Here is a 20,124-nt window from a genome sequence, read left to right as displayed (position 1 = left end):
AGAGGAAGACCAAACAGAGAGGTGCAGAGGAGACTAAATAATAATAATAATAATGGCATTTGCAAGCACTTACTATGTGGCAGTATTTATATTACTATATATATATTATTTATATACATATATAAATATATATAATATATTTCTATATGTTGCCAACTTGTACTTCCCAAGTGCTTAGTACAGTGCTCTGCACACAGAAAGTCTCACAAACTTTTTATCAGACTTTTTTGTTCATGGCCAATTTCCCACTCTAGTATTGTAAGCACTTCTACCTATTTGTAAGCTCTTTGGGGGCAGAGTTTACATCAACCAACTCTCTTGTAATAAGAATGATGGCATTTATTAAGCACTTACTGCGTGCAAAACACTGTTCTAAGCGCGGGGAGGTTACAAGGCGATCGGGTTGTCCCATGGCGGGGGCTCACAGTCTTAATCCCCATTTTACAGATGAGGTCACTGAGGCACAGAGAAGTGAAGTGACTTGCCCGAAGTCACACCTGACAATTGGCGGAGCCGGGATTTGAACCCATGACCTCGGACTCCAAAGCCCGGGCTCTTTCCACTGAGCCACGTTGCTTCTCTTCTGTTGTACTTCCCCAAGTTCCAAGTACTGTATTAAGCGCTTGGGGTGGATACAAGCCAATCGGGTTGGAAGTTAATCATCATCATCATTAAATGACTTTCCCAAGGTCACACAGCAGACTAGTGATGGACAAGAATAGAACCCACTAGGGAAGCGCTCTATCCACTAGGCTATGCTGCCTCTGACAGAATCAGTCTTCAAACGCCCGGCAGTTTGGGACACGTGCTTAGACCGCAAGCTCGTTGTGGGCAGGGAATGTGTCTGTTTATTGTTATAGCGTACTCTCCCAAGTGCTCAGTACAGTGCTCTGCACACAGTAAGCGCTCAATAAATACGAACGAATAAATGAATGAACGTGCTTCCACCAGGAAGGTGCCGAGACCCGCCTTTCCTTGTAGCCTCTACTCGGACACCCCTTCGCATAGATCCAACCCATCCCCTTCCCTTCTAGGCCCCGGCTCCCCGCAACAAGGGAAGACTTCCCAACCGTAATCCAGGAGGCCTCCCTTTTTTGCGCAGCGTTTTTATTCGCGGTCTTGCCAGCCGTGTTGTTGCCCCCCGGCCCCGCCACCATGACATGCCCAGTGCTATCGCATGGCACAGGACCCCGGCGGTGGCACGAGAGCGGTCGAGCGGAGGGGGACGCCCCGGTTAGGTTGGGGCCGTAGCCGGAGGGAGGAACGTGGAGAGGAGGAGTGGGGGCGAGTTCACAGGTTGGCAAGCAGCCAGTCCAGCAGTTGTTTCCGCGTTATGTTTCCCACGGCATCGTCCAGTTGTCTTTCCTTGGCGAATTTCATGACCTCCTGGAGGAGGTCCCCGACGCTGTACCCCTTTTCGGCGGCTTTGGCTGAAACTTCGGGAAGCTGCCGGGGGAAGAAACAAAGGAATAAGAGAAGGAATTAGACTTACTATGCACTTTTCGCCACTCAGCACTTCACAAAGAAACTTCACAGACTCAGGTTACAGAGTCCCAGCTCCATTTTCCAGGTAGAAAAACTGAGGTCCGGGCAGGAAAGGAGGGAGCTGCTGATAATCCCATTTGTGTAGAGCCAGTAGTAAAGTACGGGGCTATTTTTATGGTATCTGTTAAGCATGTGCCATGGACTGAAGTAAATCCTGGGGTAGATACAAGATGTACAGGGTTCACAATCTAATCCCCATTTTACAGATGATGCAGTTGCGGCCCAGAGAAGTGAAGTGACTCACCCAAGGCCACACAGCAGACAAGTGGCAGAGCCGGGATTAGAACCTAGGTCCTTCCGACTCTCAGGCCAGTGCTCTATCCGCTAGGCCACACTGCTTCTCGGCTTCAGAGACTCCCCTGAAGCAGCTCAGTTTCTGACCTCCCCTGACTTGGATTCACTCACATGTGCTCCAGAACAGAGGAATGGGGTCAACTTGGTCTCTCTCTCCCTCTGCCAAGGGAACCGGTTGGTGGGGGTCCGGGGGGTGTCCTGTATCTGTTTGAGGTTCACCTTGGAACCCAGAGGCCAGAAGCCAGGAGATGTGACTATTCACTAGGACAAGGGCCTTTTATTCCTGGGCTCTTAGAAGATGGAAGGCACTTAGTACTTAGTGTAAGCGCTTAGTACAGTGCTCTGCACACAGTAAGCACTCAATAAATACGACTGAATGACTGGAAACTGTTGGCTACAGGATTCGACGGCCACAGCCGAATCGATTGTTTTGTTGAGCGCTTACTGTGGGCAGGGCACCGTATTGAGCGCTTGGGAGAGTACAAAACGACAATGTAGCAGAAACATTCCCTGCCCATAAGGAGCTGAAGTAGGCTGGACGAATGCAGGATGCTCCAGCTGGCCTGGATTAATTCCTCCCCGGGCCAAGATCTGCCAGGAAGAGTTGAAGTCGTCATCCTGGGACCTGGGTTAAAATTCAGCGCCGTACAAGGATATTGCCTCAGGGTGGGAAAATCATTCAGCTCTCCAGTTTTGTTCATCATCTGTAACCCATCGAACAGTGACGCTGCTACCCCATGAGCTTTCTTGGAGAGTAGTTATTTTTAATGCCGCAGACCGGGCTACCCCCCTGCAACCTCCTTATTAAAGACAAGGACTCACTGTCTGGACAAGACAGAAACAGAGACAAACAAAAGAGGGATCTTCTCCAGCCTGGCTCGCAACGTCTCTTTTGCAACCTTCCCGCCTGAGGAGAGGAGGGAACAAAAAGAAAAAAAGAGAGAAAGAAAAACACCACCAGATGTCTTGGGCTTCCACGTGGGTGGGAAGTGAGCATCTGCAGCTGTTTGCTGCCAGTCCAGTCGCCGGCAAATAGCGCCGGTTTGGGATTGAGAGAAGGAAGAATTTCAAGGGGAAGAGGTGAGGGGAAAAGCCGGAGAACGAAGGAGGATATAAGTCTCTGAGAGGTGCGGGGGTGGGAAGCCCTTTGTGGAGACCCTGATTCTGGCTGCCTCTCCGCCTTTTGTCTCCTGGCAGCTTTAAAGCCTTCTGACAGAAAACCTGAAAAGTCCATCCAAATTTAAGGGACGATACAAAACAGTGATGCCGAGATGCTGAGAGACTTCAGTCTTCAGCTGCGCTTCGGAGCAGCAGAACTGCAGCCCCTTCCTCCTCCCTTCCCTAGGTCCTTCCTGACTGTAAGCTTACTGTGGGCAGGGAACGTTTCTGTTTATATTGTTCTATTGTACCCTCCCAAGTGCTTAGTAAAGTGCCCGGCACACAGTAAGCACTCAGTAACTACGATTGACTGATTGACTTTTTCCTCTCCCTGGGCCAGCTCTGCCTCGTACATAATAATAATAATAATGGTACTTATTAAGCGCTCACTATGTACCAAACACTCTTTTAAGTGCTGGGTAATCAGTTTGGACACAGTCCCCATCCCACGTGGGGCTCCCACTCTTAATCCACATTTTCCAGGTGAGGGAACTGAGGCCCAGAGATGTGAAGTAGCTTGCCCAAGGTCACCCAGCAGACAAGAGTGGCGGAGCTGGGATTAGAACCCAGGTCCTTCTGACTCCCGGGACGATGCTCCGTCCACTAGGCCACACCGTCTCTTTAGCTGTAAAACGGGATCGGGCAACCGACTTACCTTGTGGTCGCGTGGCGGGGAGGAACACCGAGGCTGCAGACTCCAACCGGGGGGCTGGGGAAACTCCTGTTATCCCCCTCCCGCTCCCTCCCCACGAACCTCCAGGCCCCGCTCCCTCACCTTCTCCAGAAGCCCCTCGTCGTCGCCCATGAAGTAGAGCATGGGCACGTTGAACTGGGAGGCGGCGATCCACTGGAGGACGGCCTGCAGCTGCTTCTGCAAGTTTCCGGTGGAGTTCTGGTTGTTGACGATGACCTCGGGCCCGGGCGCGTCTTGACAGTGGCCGGGGACGACCGAGTCGCAGTGCGAGCCGCGGTAGCCCACGGCCGCGTCGTCGGCCTCCGGGAGGCCGGCGCCGTTGCTGTACTTGGCCATGATGAGGCAGAGCTTCATGACGGACTCCACCAGCTGGTCGACGAACTGCCGGTTGACCTGCTTGATGCCGCTGACGAAGTCGATCTCCTGATGCTCCTGCTCGCCCCTCTTGGTGAGCGAGGTGACCTTGGGGGGGGTGGGGGTCGGAGCGTCGGCTCTCGGTCTCCGCCTGGTCCCCGTCGATGTTGAAGTTGTCGCTCAGGAGCTTCTGGATGACGGCCAGCACCAGGTTGGAGATGTCCAGCTTGTGGGTGTCCATCTGGGCCTCCTTGGAGGGCTGGTTGGAGGGGCCGGCGTGGGGGCCGTTCCGGGTGGCCTCCAGGTGCTTCATGGAGAGCGCCTTGGCGCTCTGGTTGGAGCCGGATTTCTCGTAGTGGGCGCCCTGGGCCGAGTAGCCCACGGCGGAGCCGCCCGACTGGTCGTCCTCGAGCGAGTCCCTGCCTTTGGCCTGCTGGGTCAGGTGGTACTGGATCAGCATGAGGGCCGAGACGATGAGGTCCTTGGCCAGAGAGTCGGTGGACGGGCTGATCTTCTCCCGCTTCTCCTCCCGCCCGTAGCCGCTCTTGCCTTGGCCCTTGCCCTGCGGGCCCTGCTGGCCCTGCTGCTTCTGGTTCCACATGGTCAGGCTCTCCTTGAGGATGTGCTCCCCGACCTTCTCGGCGGAGGTCAGCAACTTGTTCTGGCCGGGCTTCCCCTTGTCCTTGTCCTTGCCCTTCATCTCGGCCTTCATGACGGTGTAGTCCAGGCTCTGGTTCTTGCTCCTGGGGTCGTGGGAGCCGGCCTTCAGCGAGGCGTAGGCCAGGCTCCCGGACTTGGACTGGTCCTTCTTCTCCCCGAGGAGGGCACTGACCAGCCGCTTGAGCATGGCTTCCATGATGTCGGCGGCGTTCTGCTTCCCCTGCTTGAACAGGTTCCTCTTGACGGCCGAGACGAAGTCCGAGTCGGTCATCAGGACTCCGGTGATGTTGTGCAGGTTCTTCATGCACGAGTCGATGAGGTCGGACACGATGTCCTTGGTGTGCTTGAGCAAGACCTTCTTCAGGACCACGCAGGCCGGGATGGGGGACTTGCCCGAGCTCTGGACCCTCAGGGTCTTCATGACGGACAGCATCATGTCGGAGGCCACCTGGTTGGCGTAGACCATGATGCCCTTGCTGATGGAGTCAGCGAACTCCTTGCTGCCCGACTGGCACATCTGCTTGTCCCCGCCTTTGTGGCCGCCCTTCTTGGACACCTCTCCGTAGAGGAAGGTCTTGCGGGGGACCCCGCCCTCCTCCCTGGGCTGCTCGTCGCCGGGCTGCTCGCCGGGGCCCCGGATCTCGGCCGAGGTCATCTCCACGGCGTCGTGGGCCATCTCGGAGGCGATCTTGCTGACGGCGCTGCGGGGGCCGTTCTTGTTGCCCCGTTCCCCGCTGGTGGAGGCGTAGATGGCCTGGTGCAGGCACTTGCCTCCGCCCTCCAGCTTCTCCTTGATCTCCTTGCGGGCCATCTGGATGACCAGGGAGGAGAGCCGGTTGACGTAGAACGAGAGGTCATCCATGGAGCACTCGCCCTCGGGGCTGGCGTGGGCCCTCTGGAAGCTGGGCGACTTGGCCGAGGGGCTGGAGGGGCTCTGGTTGTTGTTCGTGTTCTTGGCCGCCGCCATCTCGTAGCTCCGGCAGTGGGGCCTGTTCAGATCCAGGCTCAGCTCGTCCGCGTAGACGCTGTAGCAGTTGCCGCCGTGAGAGGAGCGGCCGTAGTGGCCGCCCTCCCCGACCGCGTTGCCCACTTTGTGTTTGCAGCTGGAGGCCGAGGGGCTCAGGGCGTGCTGGAAGCCCAGGGCGTATTTCTGCAGGTCGTTGAGGAGCCAGTTGAGGACGCTGATGGCGTCCGAGGGGGCTTGTTTGAAGAGGCACACCGATCCCTCGGTCTGGAGGTGAACAGAATCGCGCTCGGCCGTCAGCGGGCGAGGGGGGACGGGGAGGGGAGGGGGGTGGGGGCGGTTCCTCTCCCTGCCTCAGTTTCCCCGGGCCGGGAGCCTCTAGGCCAAGCCTCGGGGGGGCTCAGACCCGGGATTTGGAATCTCCGGGATGGAAAGGGGACTGGGAGAGAACTGGAAAGGAGGGAGCGAGCAACAGATCCAAGGGCCTGGATGGGTAGGCCACGTGTATTCCGTGCCGGACCGTGTTCCCCGTCCAGGCTCCCGCCCTGTGTCCCCATTCGTTCATTTGTATTTATTGGGAACTTCCTGTGTGCCGAGCACTGTGCTAAGTGCTTCGGAGAGTACAAACCAATACACAGAGACATCCCCTGCCCACCACGAGTTGACAGTCCAAAGTCTCCCCCGTCATACCCTCCGTTCGTTCCCCCCCAGGGATCACCCCTCCCCGCCCCTGCCTTCCCACAACCTCCCCAAATTCCTGGAAGTGTCACGCCAGGTCAGATGAAGTCAGGACCTGACTTACAATTAGGGGAAGGAATACCGTCTCCTTCGGATTTGTAAATAAATCCTGGTAATTATTTTTCTTTCTCAGAAGTTCCTCACTAGCTGAAACTGAAACTCCTTGCAGTATCTCGCCTATCTTTTTGCTGTAAATTTCCGGCTCTCAGAAGGATGTTGGGGAAATGGCAAAGATGGGAGGGACTTGATAACAGAGTAGGGTGAGGAGCCAAGACTCTTCAGGGGTCCCCATTCGCCTGCCCTGGCCAACCTGGAATTCCTACCCGAGCTGGCAGGACGCAACTCAGAGGGTCTGGGCTACTTCCCATCTTAAATAGAATGGAAATCCCTGAATCGGGGGGTGTTCGGTGGGGGGAGTGGTCATTCACTGGTCAGAAGAGGAAACTGGGGATTTTGACCATTAGAAGCAGCCGAGGGGGTGGCAATCAATCAACTGCTACTAATTTGTTACTAATTCAACTAATAATTCAACTAATAATAATAACTAATTGTATTTGTTAAGTGCTAGGTGTCAGGCACAGTTTCAAGTGCTAGGGTGGATACGAGCAAATAATAATAATAATGATGATGGTATTTGTTAAGTGCTTACACTGTTCTAAGCACTGAGGCAGATACAAGGTTATCACGTGGGGCTCACAGTCTTAATCCCCATTTTACAGATGAGATAACTGAGGCACAGAGAAGTTGGATGCAGTGTCTGTCTCATGTGGGGCTCACAGTCTCAATCCCCATTTTGCAGAGGAGGTAACTGAGGCACAGAGAATTGAAGTGACTTGCCCAAGGGCACACAGCAGACAGCAAATTTATTTATTTATTTTACTTGTACATATCTATTCTATTTATTTTATTTTGTTAGTAAGTTTGGTTTTGTTCTCTGTCTCGCCCCTTTTAGACTGTGAGCCCACTGTTGGGTAGGGACTGTCTCTATATGTTGCCAACTTGTACTTCCCAAGCGCTTAGTACAGTGCTCTGCACACAGTAAGCGCTCAATAAATACGATTGATTGATTGATTGATTGATTGACACGTGGCAGAGCCAGGATCAGAACCTTCTGACTCCCGGGCCTGTGCTCTATATCTGCTACGCCATGCTGCTTCTACTGAACGCTTACGCTATGTAGTACAGAACAAAAGAGTTGGTAGACATATGCCTTGCCCTCAACGAGCATCTAGTCCAGAGATGAGCTTCCAGTCTCAAGGTGAGAGAATTTCAGCATTGCTAGGCTCTACGGGGGGACAGGCAGAAGAATCCATCTTTTCGGCAGCGCTGATTCACGGGTTCTGAACCAGGGGAGGGATACTACCGTTCTGATCTGGGGATAGAAACACCACTAACTGGAGGATAAAAATCTCCGGGCCCAAGTGCTACCTTAGACTGATCCTGTTTCTCTGTGTCCTTGATCACAATGATTTCCTTATCCTCTAAGTTCTCCAGGTCCAGGTCTCCCTCTGAGTTGGAACCAGCATTGTCCTGCGAAATGAAGGTAAGAATGAAAACATCCTTGTAAAGATGGTGTTCTCTCTCTCTTTCTCTCTCTCCCCCTCTCTAATAATAATAATAATAATAATATATATATATAATATTAATAATAATAATAGTAATATTAATAATATTAATTAATAATAATAATAATAGTAGTGGTGTTGGTGAATCCCTTACTATGTGCCAGGCACTGTACTCAAGCACTGAGGTAGATACTGAGGTAGAAAAGCAGCGTGGCTCAGTGGAAAGAGCACAGGCTTTTGGAGTCAGAGGTCAGGGTTTCAAATTCCAGCTCCACCACTTGTCTGCTGTGGGACTTTGGGGAAGTCACTTCACTTCTCTTTGCCTCAGTTCCCTCATCTGTAAAATGGGAATAAAGACTCTTTGCCTCAGTTCCCTCATCTACAAAATGGGGATAAAGACTCTTTGCCTCAGTTCCCTCATCTGTAAAATGGGGTTAAAGACTGTGAGCCCCCTGTGGGACAACCTGATCAGCTCGTAACCTCCCCAGCGCTTAGAACGGTGCTTTGCACATAGTAGGCGCTTAATAAATGCCATTATTATTATTGTTATACAAGTTAATCAGGTTGCACACAGCGCCCATCCCACATGAGGCTCACAGTCTTAATCCCCATTTTACAGATGAGGTCACTGAGGCACAGATGCGTGAAGTAACTTGCCCAAGGTCCCACATCAGACAAGTGGCGGAGTCAGGATTAGAACTCAGGTCCTTCTGACTCCAAGGCCAGTGCTCTAGGCACTTGGCTGCGTGGCTTCTCCTTACCCAACCATTCATTCAGTTGTATTTATTGAGCACTTACTGTGTGCAGAGCACTGTACACCTCTCGATCGCTTACAGACTTCCCCCGCCTCCCACACACCCTCAAGCAGTTAGCTTTTACCCCAACTAGATGCCATGGATCAGTCAATCAGTGGTATTTATTGAGTGCTTAGCATGTACAGAGCACTGTACTAAGTACTTGGGAGAGTACAATACACTAGAGTTGGATGACACTTAAAGCACATCTTTCTCATCCTATCCATCCCTGAGGGGGAAAGGAACGGTGCTGAGATCGCCCATCCAAAGAAAAATTACCATGACATCAATATCTCTACCCACTGGCTCTAAAGCCATCAACTTCCTGACCTCTCGCCTGTCTTTTTCCTTCTTAGATGGTTTTCCCCCCCCCCCTCTCATTTTCCTAGAACACCATTTCCTGGGCTAAGAATAATGGTGGTATTTGTTAAGTGCTTACTATGTGCCCAGCACTGGGACTAAGCACTGGGAAAAATTACCATGAAATCAATATCTCTACCCACTGGCTCTAAAGCCATCAACTTCCTGACCTCTCACCTGTCTTTTTCCCTCTTAGATGGGTTTTTTCCCCCCTCCTCTCATTTTCCTAGAACACCATTTCCTGGGCTAAGAATAATGGTTTGTTAAGTGCTTACTATGTGCCCAACACTGTAGTAAGCACTGGGATAGAGACAAGATAACCAGCTCCCAAGCAGTGTCTGAACTTTCTCCTCCCCATTAGCCTCTAAAGGAAGGGATTTGGGATTTTCCCAGGAAAGGAGTTTGTGGTAAATGGACCCTCAAATTGGGAACTCCACCTCTTCCTCCGGCAGGGTCCCTCTCTCCCTTTCCTCCCTCTGCTTCCTCTCCTGGCGGAGTTCCCTGGCTGGGTTACTGGGACTTTTAAACTTTCAAAGAGCTTAAAAAAAAGGCTTTCAAGCTTTTTAATCTTCCAGGGGCTCCCCCACCATCTGCCCTTGCGCCATCCCAGTGGGGAGTCCCAGAACCAGAACTGACTCACCTTGGAAGAGGGATCTTTCTCTTCTATGTTTAGGGCGGACACATCGACAAAGCAGATCTGCAGCAAAAAGAGGAGAAGGTGAGGGAGAATGATTCCCAGAAGAGAGAGCGGCGTCGAGAAAGAAGCCTTCTGGCCATTTAACCACCCGGTAGCCCGGCTCAGAGGGAAACTTTACTATCCCCAAAGGGCCCAGAATGTAGAAGACCACAGGAACCCCAACTTCTGCTTCCTTAGAAGTTTCTCTTTGAAGAGTGGAGGAAAGGGATTTCAGTAACAACAATATTAATTGGGGCCTAAAATGCACAGTGCAACGTACTCACGGCTTGGGGAGTAAACAGAAGTATAAAATGTGGCCTCTGTCCTTTAGAAAGCTTCCAGTTATAAAAAAAGGTGGTAGTCGTTAAGTGCTTACTAGGTGCCTCGCTCTGTACTAAACACTGGGGTAGATGCAAGATAATCAGTTTGGACACAGTCCTTCCAGTCATTTAATCATATTTATTGAGCGATTACTGTGTGCAGAGCACTGTACTAAGCGCTTGGGAAGTACAAATCGGCAACATATAGAGACGGTCCCTACCCAACAACGGGCTCACAGTCTAGAAGTCTTATCCCTCATGGGGCTTCCAGTTACAGTAGGAGGGAGATCAGATATTGAATCAGGTGTTAGAAAGAGAGCCCCATGTGGGACAGGGACTGTGACCAACCTACCGTGTATCTACCCCAGCGCTTAGAACAGAGTTTGACACATAGTAAGCGCTTAACAAATACCTTGATTAATTAATTGAATCTCCATTTTACAGTTGAGGAAACTGAGGGACAGAGAATTTAAAAGACTTGTCCAAGTAGCACTGCAGGTAAAGCAGCGGAGCCGGGATTAGAATCCAGGTCCCCTGACACCCAGGCCTGAGTTCTTTCCACTAGACCCCACTATTTCTCAGTGTAGTGCACTTTTCTAAACACGTAGGAGAGCATGAAAGAGATAATAATGATGACATTTATTAAGCACTTACTATGTGCAAAGCACTAAGTGCTGGGGAGGTTACAAGGTGATCAGGTTGTCCCACGGGGGGCTCACAGTCTTAATCCCCATTTTACAGATGAGGTAACTGAGGCACAGTGACTTGCCCAAAGTCACACAGCTCACGATTGGCGGAGCCGGGATTTGAACCCCTGCCCTCTGACTCCAAAGCCTGGGATCTTTCCACTGAGCCATGCTGCTTCTCAGATGATGAGATCAATCTCAGGCCTCACCTGAACATTCCTCTCCTGCCACCCCCTCTCTCCACTAGAACCATGACATCCTTCCAACCATTTTTTTGGTGGGAAGCGTCATAGGTGGAGGCTTGATTTTTCCCAGGGCCTTTCTTCTCTCACGGAATCTCCATGAAACGGGTGGCAGTTTTCATCCTCAAACCGAGGAGATTTGCGACTTGCCCGAGACCCAGAGTGGGCTGCCCCAGAAGGCACTGGTGACACCAGAGAGGAGAAGAATCGACTTCTGGATCGCACAGCCTTCCTTCTGGTGTTTCCCACGACTCTCTCTTTCTCCAAATAGTTCTGCAAACCCCTCCGCACTCCTTCCCCAGCCCCATGAGCAGAGGCAGGTATGTACTTTTGAGAGAGCAGCACGCCCCCAAAATAGACTGACAAATTCCATACCAGATTGGGGAATCAGAAGACCTTTTTTTATGGTATCTGTTAAGTTCTCACTATGTACTAGGCACTATAGTAAGCACTGAGATGGATACTTGATAATTGGTTAGACAGAGTTCATGCCTACCACATAGAAAGCGCTTAACAAATACTCTTATTATTGTTATTATTATTATTATTAATATGCCCCAAATGGGGCTCACAGTCTTAATCCCATTTTACAGATGAGAAAACTGAGGCACAGAGAAGTTGTGACTCTCCCAAATTCACTCAGCAGATAAGTGGTAGAGCCAGGATTAGAAGCCAGTTCCTTCTGATTCCCAGGGTCTTGCTCTATCCATTAGGCCGTGCTGCTTCCCCAGAACCTGGGTTCTAATCCTGGCTTTGCCACTTGCCTGATGTGTGACCTTGAGCAAAGTCACTTTACTTCTCTGGGCCTCAGTGTGCTCGTCTGTAAAAATCAGGATTCCAAGCCTGTTCTCTCTCCTTCTGGGATTGTGAGCCTGATCCGATCATCTTGGGACAGACACCATCCCTGATCCGATTACCTTAACCCCCGGTACTTATAAGTGGCACATAGTAAGCGCTTATATGCTACAGTTGAAGTTGTTGTTGTTGTTAAGAAGATTAAGTGGGACTTCTTCAACGGAACTAGAAAAGTTCCCTAGAAGTTCTCAGGATGATCAATACTTCAATCATGGGAGTGGGCATTATTTTGTCGTAAGAGAATGCTAGGGGAGATGGTTGCTAGGCAACCGCAGCTCCTCCCCTTTACACCCCCCCCCAAAAAAATACCCCTACCCCTCCCTCTCCTTCTCCTCCCACCCACCAACCCCTTGCTAGATGCTGTTGACCTACGTAGAGCCTGTAACCTTTTTTGGAAAGAAAACCTTGTTAAGAGAATGGTGTAAAGCACAGAAGAATAACGCAGAGACAAATGACCACTCCCCACAACCTCACAGGTAAACCTGGGGCCTGCCAGAGTGGATTTGTAATTTTATTTTTAATACTAGCCCATTCCCCCCTCCTCCCCGAACCTGGACATCTCAGTTGGGCCTCCCCATCTTCTCCCAGGGGTAAGGGGGGGACCAGAGCTTGGGAGCTGAGGAATGCTCCTCTTATCATTCCTCTCTTACCACTTTACGGTCCTGGTCTTGTTGACCGGTGGGGCTGTAGAGGTCTACCTTACACACTCCCCTGCGGCTGTGTAACCAGTCAATGTCGTCAGCCATCTGGAGGAGGAAGAGGAGGAGGAAGAAAGGTCAAAAAGCTGATGGGAGAGGAAGAAGGAATGCTCTCAACTAGGGAAAGCGGTGACTAAATGTCCAGGGGAAAAAAGATATGGATTCCAAAACTCTGGTTAGGTTAGGTTCCCCAAAATATCAACTTAAATATCTTCATCTGAGAAACTAATGTTTAACAAGCCGATGGTAACTGAATTAATTTTATGTCTGTTTAATCCGTGAAGATTGAGGCATGGAAGCTTTTTTTTTTTCCGGGGGCACTTCCATTTTGGCCATCTGGAGAAGCAGCTCTCTTGCATGACCACTAGACGACTCAGTAATCAAAAGAATAAAGACTCCATTTTAAAATATAATTTTCCATTTTATTCTTATGGTACATGGGAAGTTCTTACTCTGTGCCAGGCACTGAACTAAGCACCGGGGTAGGGCCAAGCTAGTCAGGTTGGACACAGTCTCCGTCCCACATGGAGCTCACAGTCTTAATCCCCATTATACAAACGAGGTAACTGAGGCCCAGGGATGCTAAGTGACTTGCCCAAGGTCACACAGCAGACAGTGGCGGAGTCGGGATTGGAATTCAGGTCCTTTGATTCCCAGGCCCGGGCTCTATCTGCTAAGCCAAGTTGTAACTGTAAGCTCTTATTAGCCTAGAGACCTTCAATTTAAAAACACTGGTCGTTATTAACTTAGTTTTTTCAAAGGCATTGCCCCAAGTGGATTGAGTGACCAATTAACGGGCACAATGAACTATTATCAGAGAACTGTTATTTGCTCTATGACCTCATTTGTCCCCTATATCGGTCTTAATTCCTTCTTCCTGACTCTGGGTACTCTGGCTTTAAATGTGACCGGCAAGTCGACATGAAGAAGAAGGCATTAGGAGAGATGGGTCCAACCACAAGATACACATTTTGGACAAAGGGGGAGAGGAGACTTGGGGGAGTTGTTAGCCCCAAAATAGAGGGATCAAAAGAAGTGAGTCAGAGGTCATGGGTTCAAATCCCCGTTCCTCCAATTGTCAGCTGTGTGACTTTGGGCAAGTCACTTAACTTCTCTGTGTCTCAATTACCTCATCTGTAAAATGGGGATTAGGATTGTGAGCCCCACATGGGACAACCTGATCACTTTGTATCCTCCCCAGCGCTTAGAACAGTGCTTTGCACATAGTAAGTGCTTAACAAATACCAAAATTATTATTATTATTATAAGTGGGGAGGTGGATGTGCCAGTTTTTGACTTCAGGAATATGTCTGTTTATTGTTATATGGTAATAATAATAATAATGGCATTTATTAAGTGCTTACTATGTGCAAAGCATATGGTACTGTTCCAAGTGCTTAGTACAGTGCTTTGCACATAGAAAGCGTTCAATAAGTGTAATTGAATGAAATGAATGAATTTAAGACCCTCTCTCAAGGCAGCCATTAACTGTTTGGGATAGACGTGACCTCAGCCATCAATCAAAAGTCAGCGGTGGTTGGGCCTGCCTTGATCGTCTCATCTCTGGTGCAAGGAAAATTCCTATTGTGACGGAACATTGTATCTCTGTCTTCCAAACCCCTCTTAGCAGGGCCGTTTTTGTTCCCTTAGGGAAGCAAGATCTGCCAAATGAAGCACACGTGATCAGCATCTATCATAGAGAAAAATTCACCAGAAGGGGAAAAAAACAACACATGAGGCTGATGTCATTAATCTCGCACGGTCTGGCAAATAACCTAGAAGGCCCTTGGCTACAATTCCAAATATTACAGGATTCCATAGGGAAAGGCGTAGAAAAAAGAGCTGCGAATTCTGAGGAATCTGATCCAAACATAAGTGAGATAAACTTTGCTCTATTAGGATCATTAATCATGTTCAGTGATTCAAAGTTTGACTTTTTTCCCACACCCGACGAAAGCAAGCGTAAAAACGCCTCCTCACACAGGGCAGAACTATGAAATTAAAGTTCCCCCTGGCCTGGATTTTAGCCTGAGTAAATCACCCTACTTCTTGCACGTACCTGAAAGCCCAGATTGATTTTGGTTACGGTGGGAGACCCACCAGGAAGGGACAGACTCTTCATTTAAAAGCTGGACCATGATTATGTTTTTAATTCGGTGAAACTTCACTGCCTTTTACTGCCTGATTTGTCTGTTTGTACACTGACATCCTCCGAATGAGATGCCCTTATCGCTACAGTTTCCTCAGGGATCAACCCCTGAGTTTCTGGAATTCCCTTCTTAAATCCCCTTCTCGTTCTCTCTCCGAGTGGACATCTAAGACCAGAAGCCTGGGCCTCCTTACCTTTGGCAGGGAGTTCTTCTGGAGTCCTGCGGGAAGACGAGCCCCCCCTGAAAGGAGCTGTGCCCCTTAGATGGAACCGGGCGGTGCCAAGGCCTTAGGGCACCTTCAGTTGCCTGCCACCTCCGTCAGCTGCCGGACGGGACTGGCTATCTCCATCTGGGCCCCTTTGCCCCATGACTGACATGAGCTCTTGTTGGGTCACAATGCAACCGCACCCCGGGTAGACAGGCAAAGCTTAGCCTCGGCTTGGCGTCTCTCCCGTTGTGGGCAGAGAGTGTCTGTTTATTGTTACATTGTACTCTCCTGAGCGCCCAGTACAGTCCTCTGCACGCTGTAAGCGCTCAATAAATACGATTGAGTGAATGAATGAATCGCAGCCCAGTCTCATATTATCACCATCAAGGGGATTCACTGAGTGCTTACTGTATGCAGAGCAATCAATCAATCCTCTGGACTGTAAACTCACTGTGGGCAGGGAATGTATCTGTTATATTGTCATATTGTACTCTCCCAAGCACTTAGTACAGTGCTCTGCACACAATAAGCGCTCAATAAATATGATTGACTGGTTGGTATTTATTGAATGCTTACTATCATCATCATCATCATCATCAATCGTATTTATTGAGCGCTTACTGTGTTCAGAGCACTGTACTAAGCGCTTGGGAAGTACAAATTGGCAACATATAGAGACAGTCCCTACCCAACAGTGGGCTCACAGTCTAAAAGGGGGAGACAAAACCAAACATACTAACAAAATAAAATACTATGTACAGAGCACTGTACTGAGCACTTTGGAGAGTACAGTACAATGGAGTTCATTCAGTCATTCATTCACTCGTATTTATTGAGTGCTTACTGTGTGCAGAGCACTGTACTAAGCGCTTGGGAAGTACAAGTTGGCAACATATACAGACGGTCCCTACCCAACAGTGGGCTCACAGTCTAGAAGTTGACAGACACACTCCCTGCCCGCAAGGAGCTTACAGTCTAGAGGGGGAGACAGAAATTAATATAGGTAAATAATTCATAATATATCATTTAAAGATAGGTACATAAGTGCTGTAGGTTGGAGGGTAGGAAAGCTATCAAATGCTCAAAGTTTACCGATTTTAGTGCAGTCACAGAACCAAAAGCACTGTACTGAGCGCTTGGGAGAGTACAATACAACAGAATTGGTCAATCCTTTCCCTGCCCAGAACGAGTTTACAGTCTAGAGGGGGAGACAGACATTAATATAAATCATTTATATCATTTGTAGATATGCATGTAAGTGTTATAATAATAATAATGGTGATATTTGTTAAGTGCTTACTATGTGCAAAGCACTGTTCTAAGCATGGGGGGGGATGCAAGGTGATCAGGTTGTCCCACTTGGGGCTCACAGTATTAATCCCCATTTTACAGATGAGGGAACTGAGGCCCAAGGTCACACAGCTGACAAGTGGTGGAGCCGGGATTTGAACCCATTACCTCTCACTCCAAAGCCCGGGCTCTTTCCACTGAGCCATGCTGCTTCTGACACCACCAACCCAATAACGCAGATGAAGAAAACAGTGACTCTCAGAGAGAGGCTCTTTGACTCTTAATTGGCACTCTAGTTGACTCTAGTCGACACTAGCTGCTTGTATTCTTCCTTCCAAAGCACACTACAAGGTTTGGTTTTTTTTAATGGTATTTGATAAGCACTTACTACGTGCCAGGCACCGAACTAAGCGCTAGGGTAGATACTAGGTAATCAGGTCCCATGTGGGACTCACAATCTTAATTCCTATTTTTCAGATGAGGTAACTGAGACCCAGAGAAGTTAAGAGACTTGCCCAAGGTCACACAACAGACAAGCGGCAGAGTCGGGATTAGAACCCAGGTCCTTCTCACTCTGTGCTCTACCACTAGGCCACACTTTTTCCCTATCTCGCCACATCTCAACTTGACCCCAAATCACTTGAGAAGCAACAAGGACTTATAAAGAGAGGGCAGGCCTCGGAAGCCGAGAATTTAGGTTCTAATCCCAGCTCCGCCAAATGCTTTCTGTGTGGCCTTGAGCAAGTCGCTTCATAATAATGATGGCATTTGTTAAGCTCTTACTATGTGCAAAGCACTGTTCTAAACACTGGGGAGGTTACAAGGTGATCAGGTTGTCCCACGGGGGGCCTCACAGTTTTAATCCCCATTTTACAGATGAGGTAACTGAGGCACAGAGAAGTGACTTGTCCAAAGTCACGCAGCTGGCAACTGGCAGAGCTGGGATTTGAACCCATGACCTCTGACTCCAAAGCCCGTGCTCTTTCCACTGAGCCATGCTGCTTCTCAGCATGCTTAACTTCTTTGGACTCAGTTCTCCCTCCTAATTAGATTGGGAGTCCCATGTAGGACAGGGTCTGTGTCCAATCTAATTAACTTGTCTTTACCCCAGAACTTAAAACAGTGTTTGATACACAGTAAGCGCTTAACAAATACTATTAAAAAGAAATAAACTAAGACTCTATAGATTTGAAGGTGGTGGCTTAGCTGGACTCATAGTTTTAGACTGTGAGCCCACTGTTGGGTAGGGACTGTCTCTATATGTTGCCAATTTGTACTTCCCAAGCGCTTAGTAGAGTGCTCTGCACATAGTAAGCGCTCAGTAAATACGATTGATGATGATAGTTGAATTTAATTCATTCATTAATTCATTCACTTGTATTTATTGAGCCTTACTGTCTGCAGAGCACCGTACTAAGCTCTTGGGAAGTACAAATCGGCAATATATAGAGACGGTCCCTACCCAACAACGGGCTCACAGTCTAGAAGGGGAAAACAGACAACAAAACAAAACAAAACAAGTGGACAGGTGTAAATACCACCAGAATAAATAGAATTATAGCTATATGCACATCATTAATAAAATAAAGTAATAAATATGTACAAATATACACAAGTGCTGTGGGGAGGGGAAGGGGGTAGGGAAGAGGGGCGATGGGGAGGGGAGGAGGAGGAGGGGAGAGGAAAAAGGGGAGGCTCAGTCGCATCAAATTATCTCTCCAATAGAGAGAGATAAATTTGAAATTTGAATTTTGAATTTGAATTTTGAGTAAATTCAAAATTTTATTCCATTTTGAATAAAATAGAAAATTCATTTTATGGCAGATTTTTTTCTAAGCTGCCAGTCTCATTACAAATAGATCTATGTCAGACGCATGCTCTCTTAATTAATTAAATTTATTCTTTTTAGGCTGTTTATAGAGTTTCTCCTTCGGGCATTAGAATGTGAGCCCCTTGAACGCCAAAGGATCATGTCCAGTTTTCATCTCTGTAGTTTGGCCAAGTGCCTTAGCACTAAGCTTTGCACACAGTGGATGCTTGATAAATACAATTACCAACAATGCAATCAAGCAATCAATCGTATTTATTGAGTGCTTACTGTACTAAGTGCTGGGGAAAAGTACAATATAATACAATGAGAAGCAGCTTTGCCCAGTGGTAAGCGCAAGGGCCCATGAGTTGGAAAAACCTGGTTTCTATTTTCATCTCTGCCACTTGTCTGATGTGTGACCTTGGGTGAGACACTTCTCTGTGCCTCGGTTACCTCATCTGAAAAATGGGGATTAAGACTGTGAGATGTGGGAAATGGATTGTGTCTGACCTTTCATTCATTTATTTGATTATTTACTGAGTGCTTACTACGTGCAGAGCACTGTACTAAGTGCTTGGGAGAGTACAATATAACAACAACAGACACATTCCCTGCCCACAGTGACCTTACAGTCTAGAGTGGGAGAAGAGTTTAGAGGAGGAGAACAGTCTAGAGGGGGAGAACCTGCTAATTTTCTATTTACCTCGGTGCTTACTACAGTGCCTGACACATAGTAAGCGCTTAATAAATACCATTCAAAAAAATACTCTACTTTTTTGTAGGGTAGACATGATCCCTGCCCACAAAGAGCTTACAGTCTACAAGGGATTTTTTTTTTTTTGGTATTTGTTAAGCGCTTACTATGAAAAGCACATGTTCTAAGCGCTGGAGAGGTTACAAAGTGATCAGGTTGTCCCATGGGGGGCTCACAGTTTTAATCCCCATTTCACAGATGAGGTAATTGAGACACAGAGAATAATAATAATAATAATAATAATGGAGGCATTTGTTAAGTGCTTACTATGTGCAAAGCACTGTTCTAAGCTCTGGGGGGATACAATGGGATCAAGTTGTCCCATGTGGGGCTCACAGTCTTAATCCTCATTTTACAGATGAGGTAACTGAGGCTCAGAGAAGTTAAGTGACTTACCCAAGGTCACACAGCAGACATGTGGCAGTGACTTGCCCAAAGTCACACAGCTGACAGTTGGTAGAGCCGGGCTTTGAACCCATGACCTCTGACTCCAAAGTCCGGGCTCTTTCCACTGAGCCACGCTGCTTCTCCAGTTCTATCCTTACGGAGAATTACCAGAATTTTGCCAGCAAAATAATTTCAGCAGACACCTCTGTGGGAGTCGGTGTGTCCCAGGAATCTCTGGGTTCAAGCTGCAGGGTTGGGAGAAAACGCTTCCCGATTACAGTTGGGATAAGAAGAATTGGGGAGTTGGGGTCGGAGTTGGTTCAAAACTTCTCATGAAACCAAACAGGCTAGCCAACTTTTCCTACCTTTCCAACGTCACTGGAGGCTTCTGCTCGGGACCGTAGGATAATCTTCTCGTCAATTTGGCTGCTGAGGTGACCCTGCCAGGCTGACTTGGGATGTTGCTTCTTCCCTCAACCCTCCATACCCTCCTACTGGACCAAAGGCCAGCTGGCATCAGAATCTTTCCTTACACTGACATCAGTGCATCTCTGTTTCTATAGCAACAGTGACATCACAAAGAGGAGGGGGTCGGCTGCTTTGAGGGGACCAACCAAGCCCAATGAGTGTGACGTCACTGCCTTACCCCCCCCCCCCCAATGCAAGATTCAGATGAATTAAAATGGATGTGCCATATAATAATAATAATTATGGTGGTACTTGTTAGGCCTTTACTATGTGCCAGGTACTACACTAAGCGGAGGGGTGTATACGAACAATTCGGGCTGGACACAGTCCCTGTTCCACTTGGGGCTCCCAGTCTTAATCCCCATTTTACAGATGAGGGAACTGAGGCACAGACCAATGAAGTAACCTGCCCAAGGTCACACGGCAGACAACTGGCGAACCTGGGATTAGAACC

The 20,124-nt window shown here is 48.7% G+C and overlaps 1 protein-coding gene across 1 annotated transcript; it reads right to left on the bottom strand.

The window, feature by feature from the left end:
- Positions 1-1,096: 1,096 nt before the first annotated feature.
- On the bottom strand, positions 1,097-19,719 carry AKAP4 (A-kinase anchoring protein 4). Its single transcript, XM_038748131.1, is given in 7 exon segments — positions 1,097-1,446; positions 3,773-4,162; positions 4,164-5,936; positions 7,836-7,937; positions 9,767-9,823; positions 12,556-12,651; positions 19,568-19,719. Coding segments are annotated over 6 exon segments (2,574 nt in total). The 5' UTR covers positions 19,568-19,719; the 3' UTR covers positions 1,097-1,290.
- Positions 19,720-20,124: the final 405 nt, after the last annotated feature.

The sequence above is a fragment of the Tachyglossus aculeatus genome, chromosome 6 (assembly GCF_015852505.1).
Source record: "Tachyglossus aculeatus isolate mTacAcu1 chromosome 6, mTacAcu1.pri, whole genome shotgun sequence".
NCBI lineage: Eukaryota > Metazoa > Chordata > Mammalia > Monotremata > Tachyglossidae > Tachyglossus > Tachyglossus aculeatus.
The sequence above is the reverse complement of the archived record's forward strand: the minus strand, read 5'-3'. Positions and strand labels throughout refer to the sequence as shown.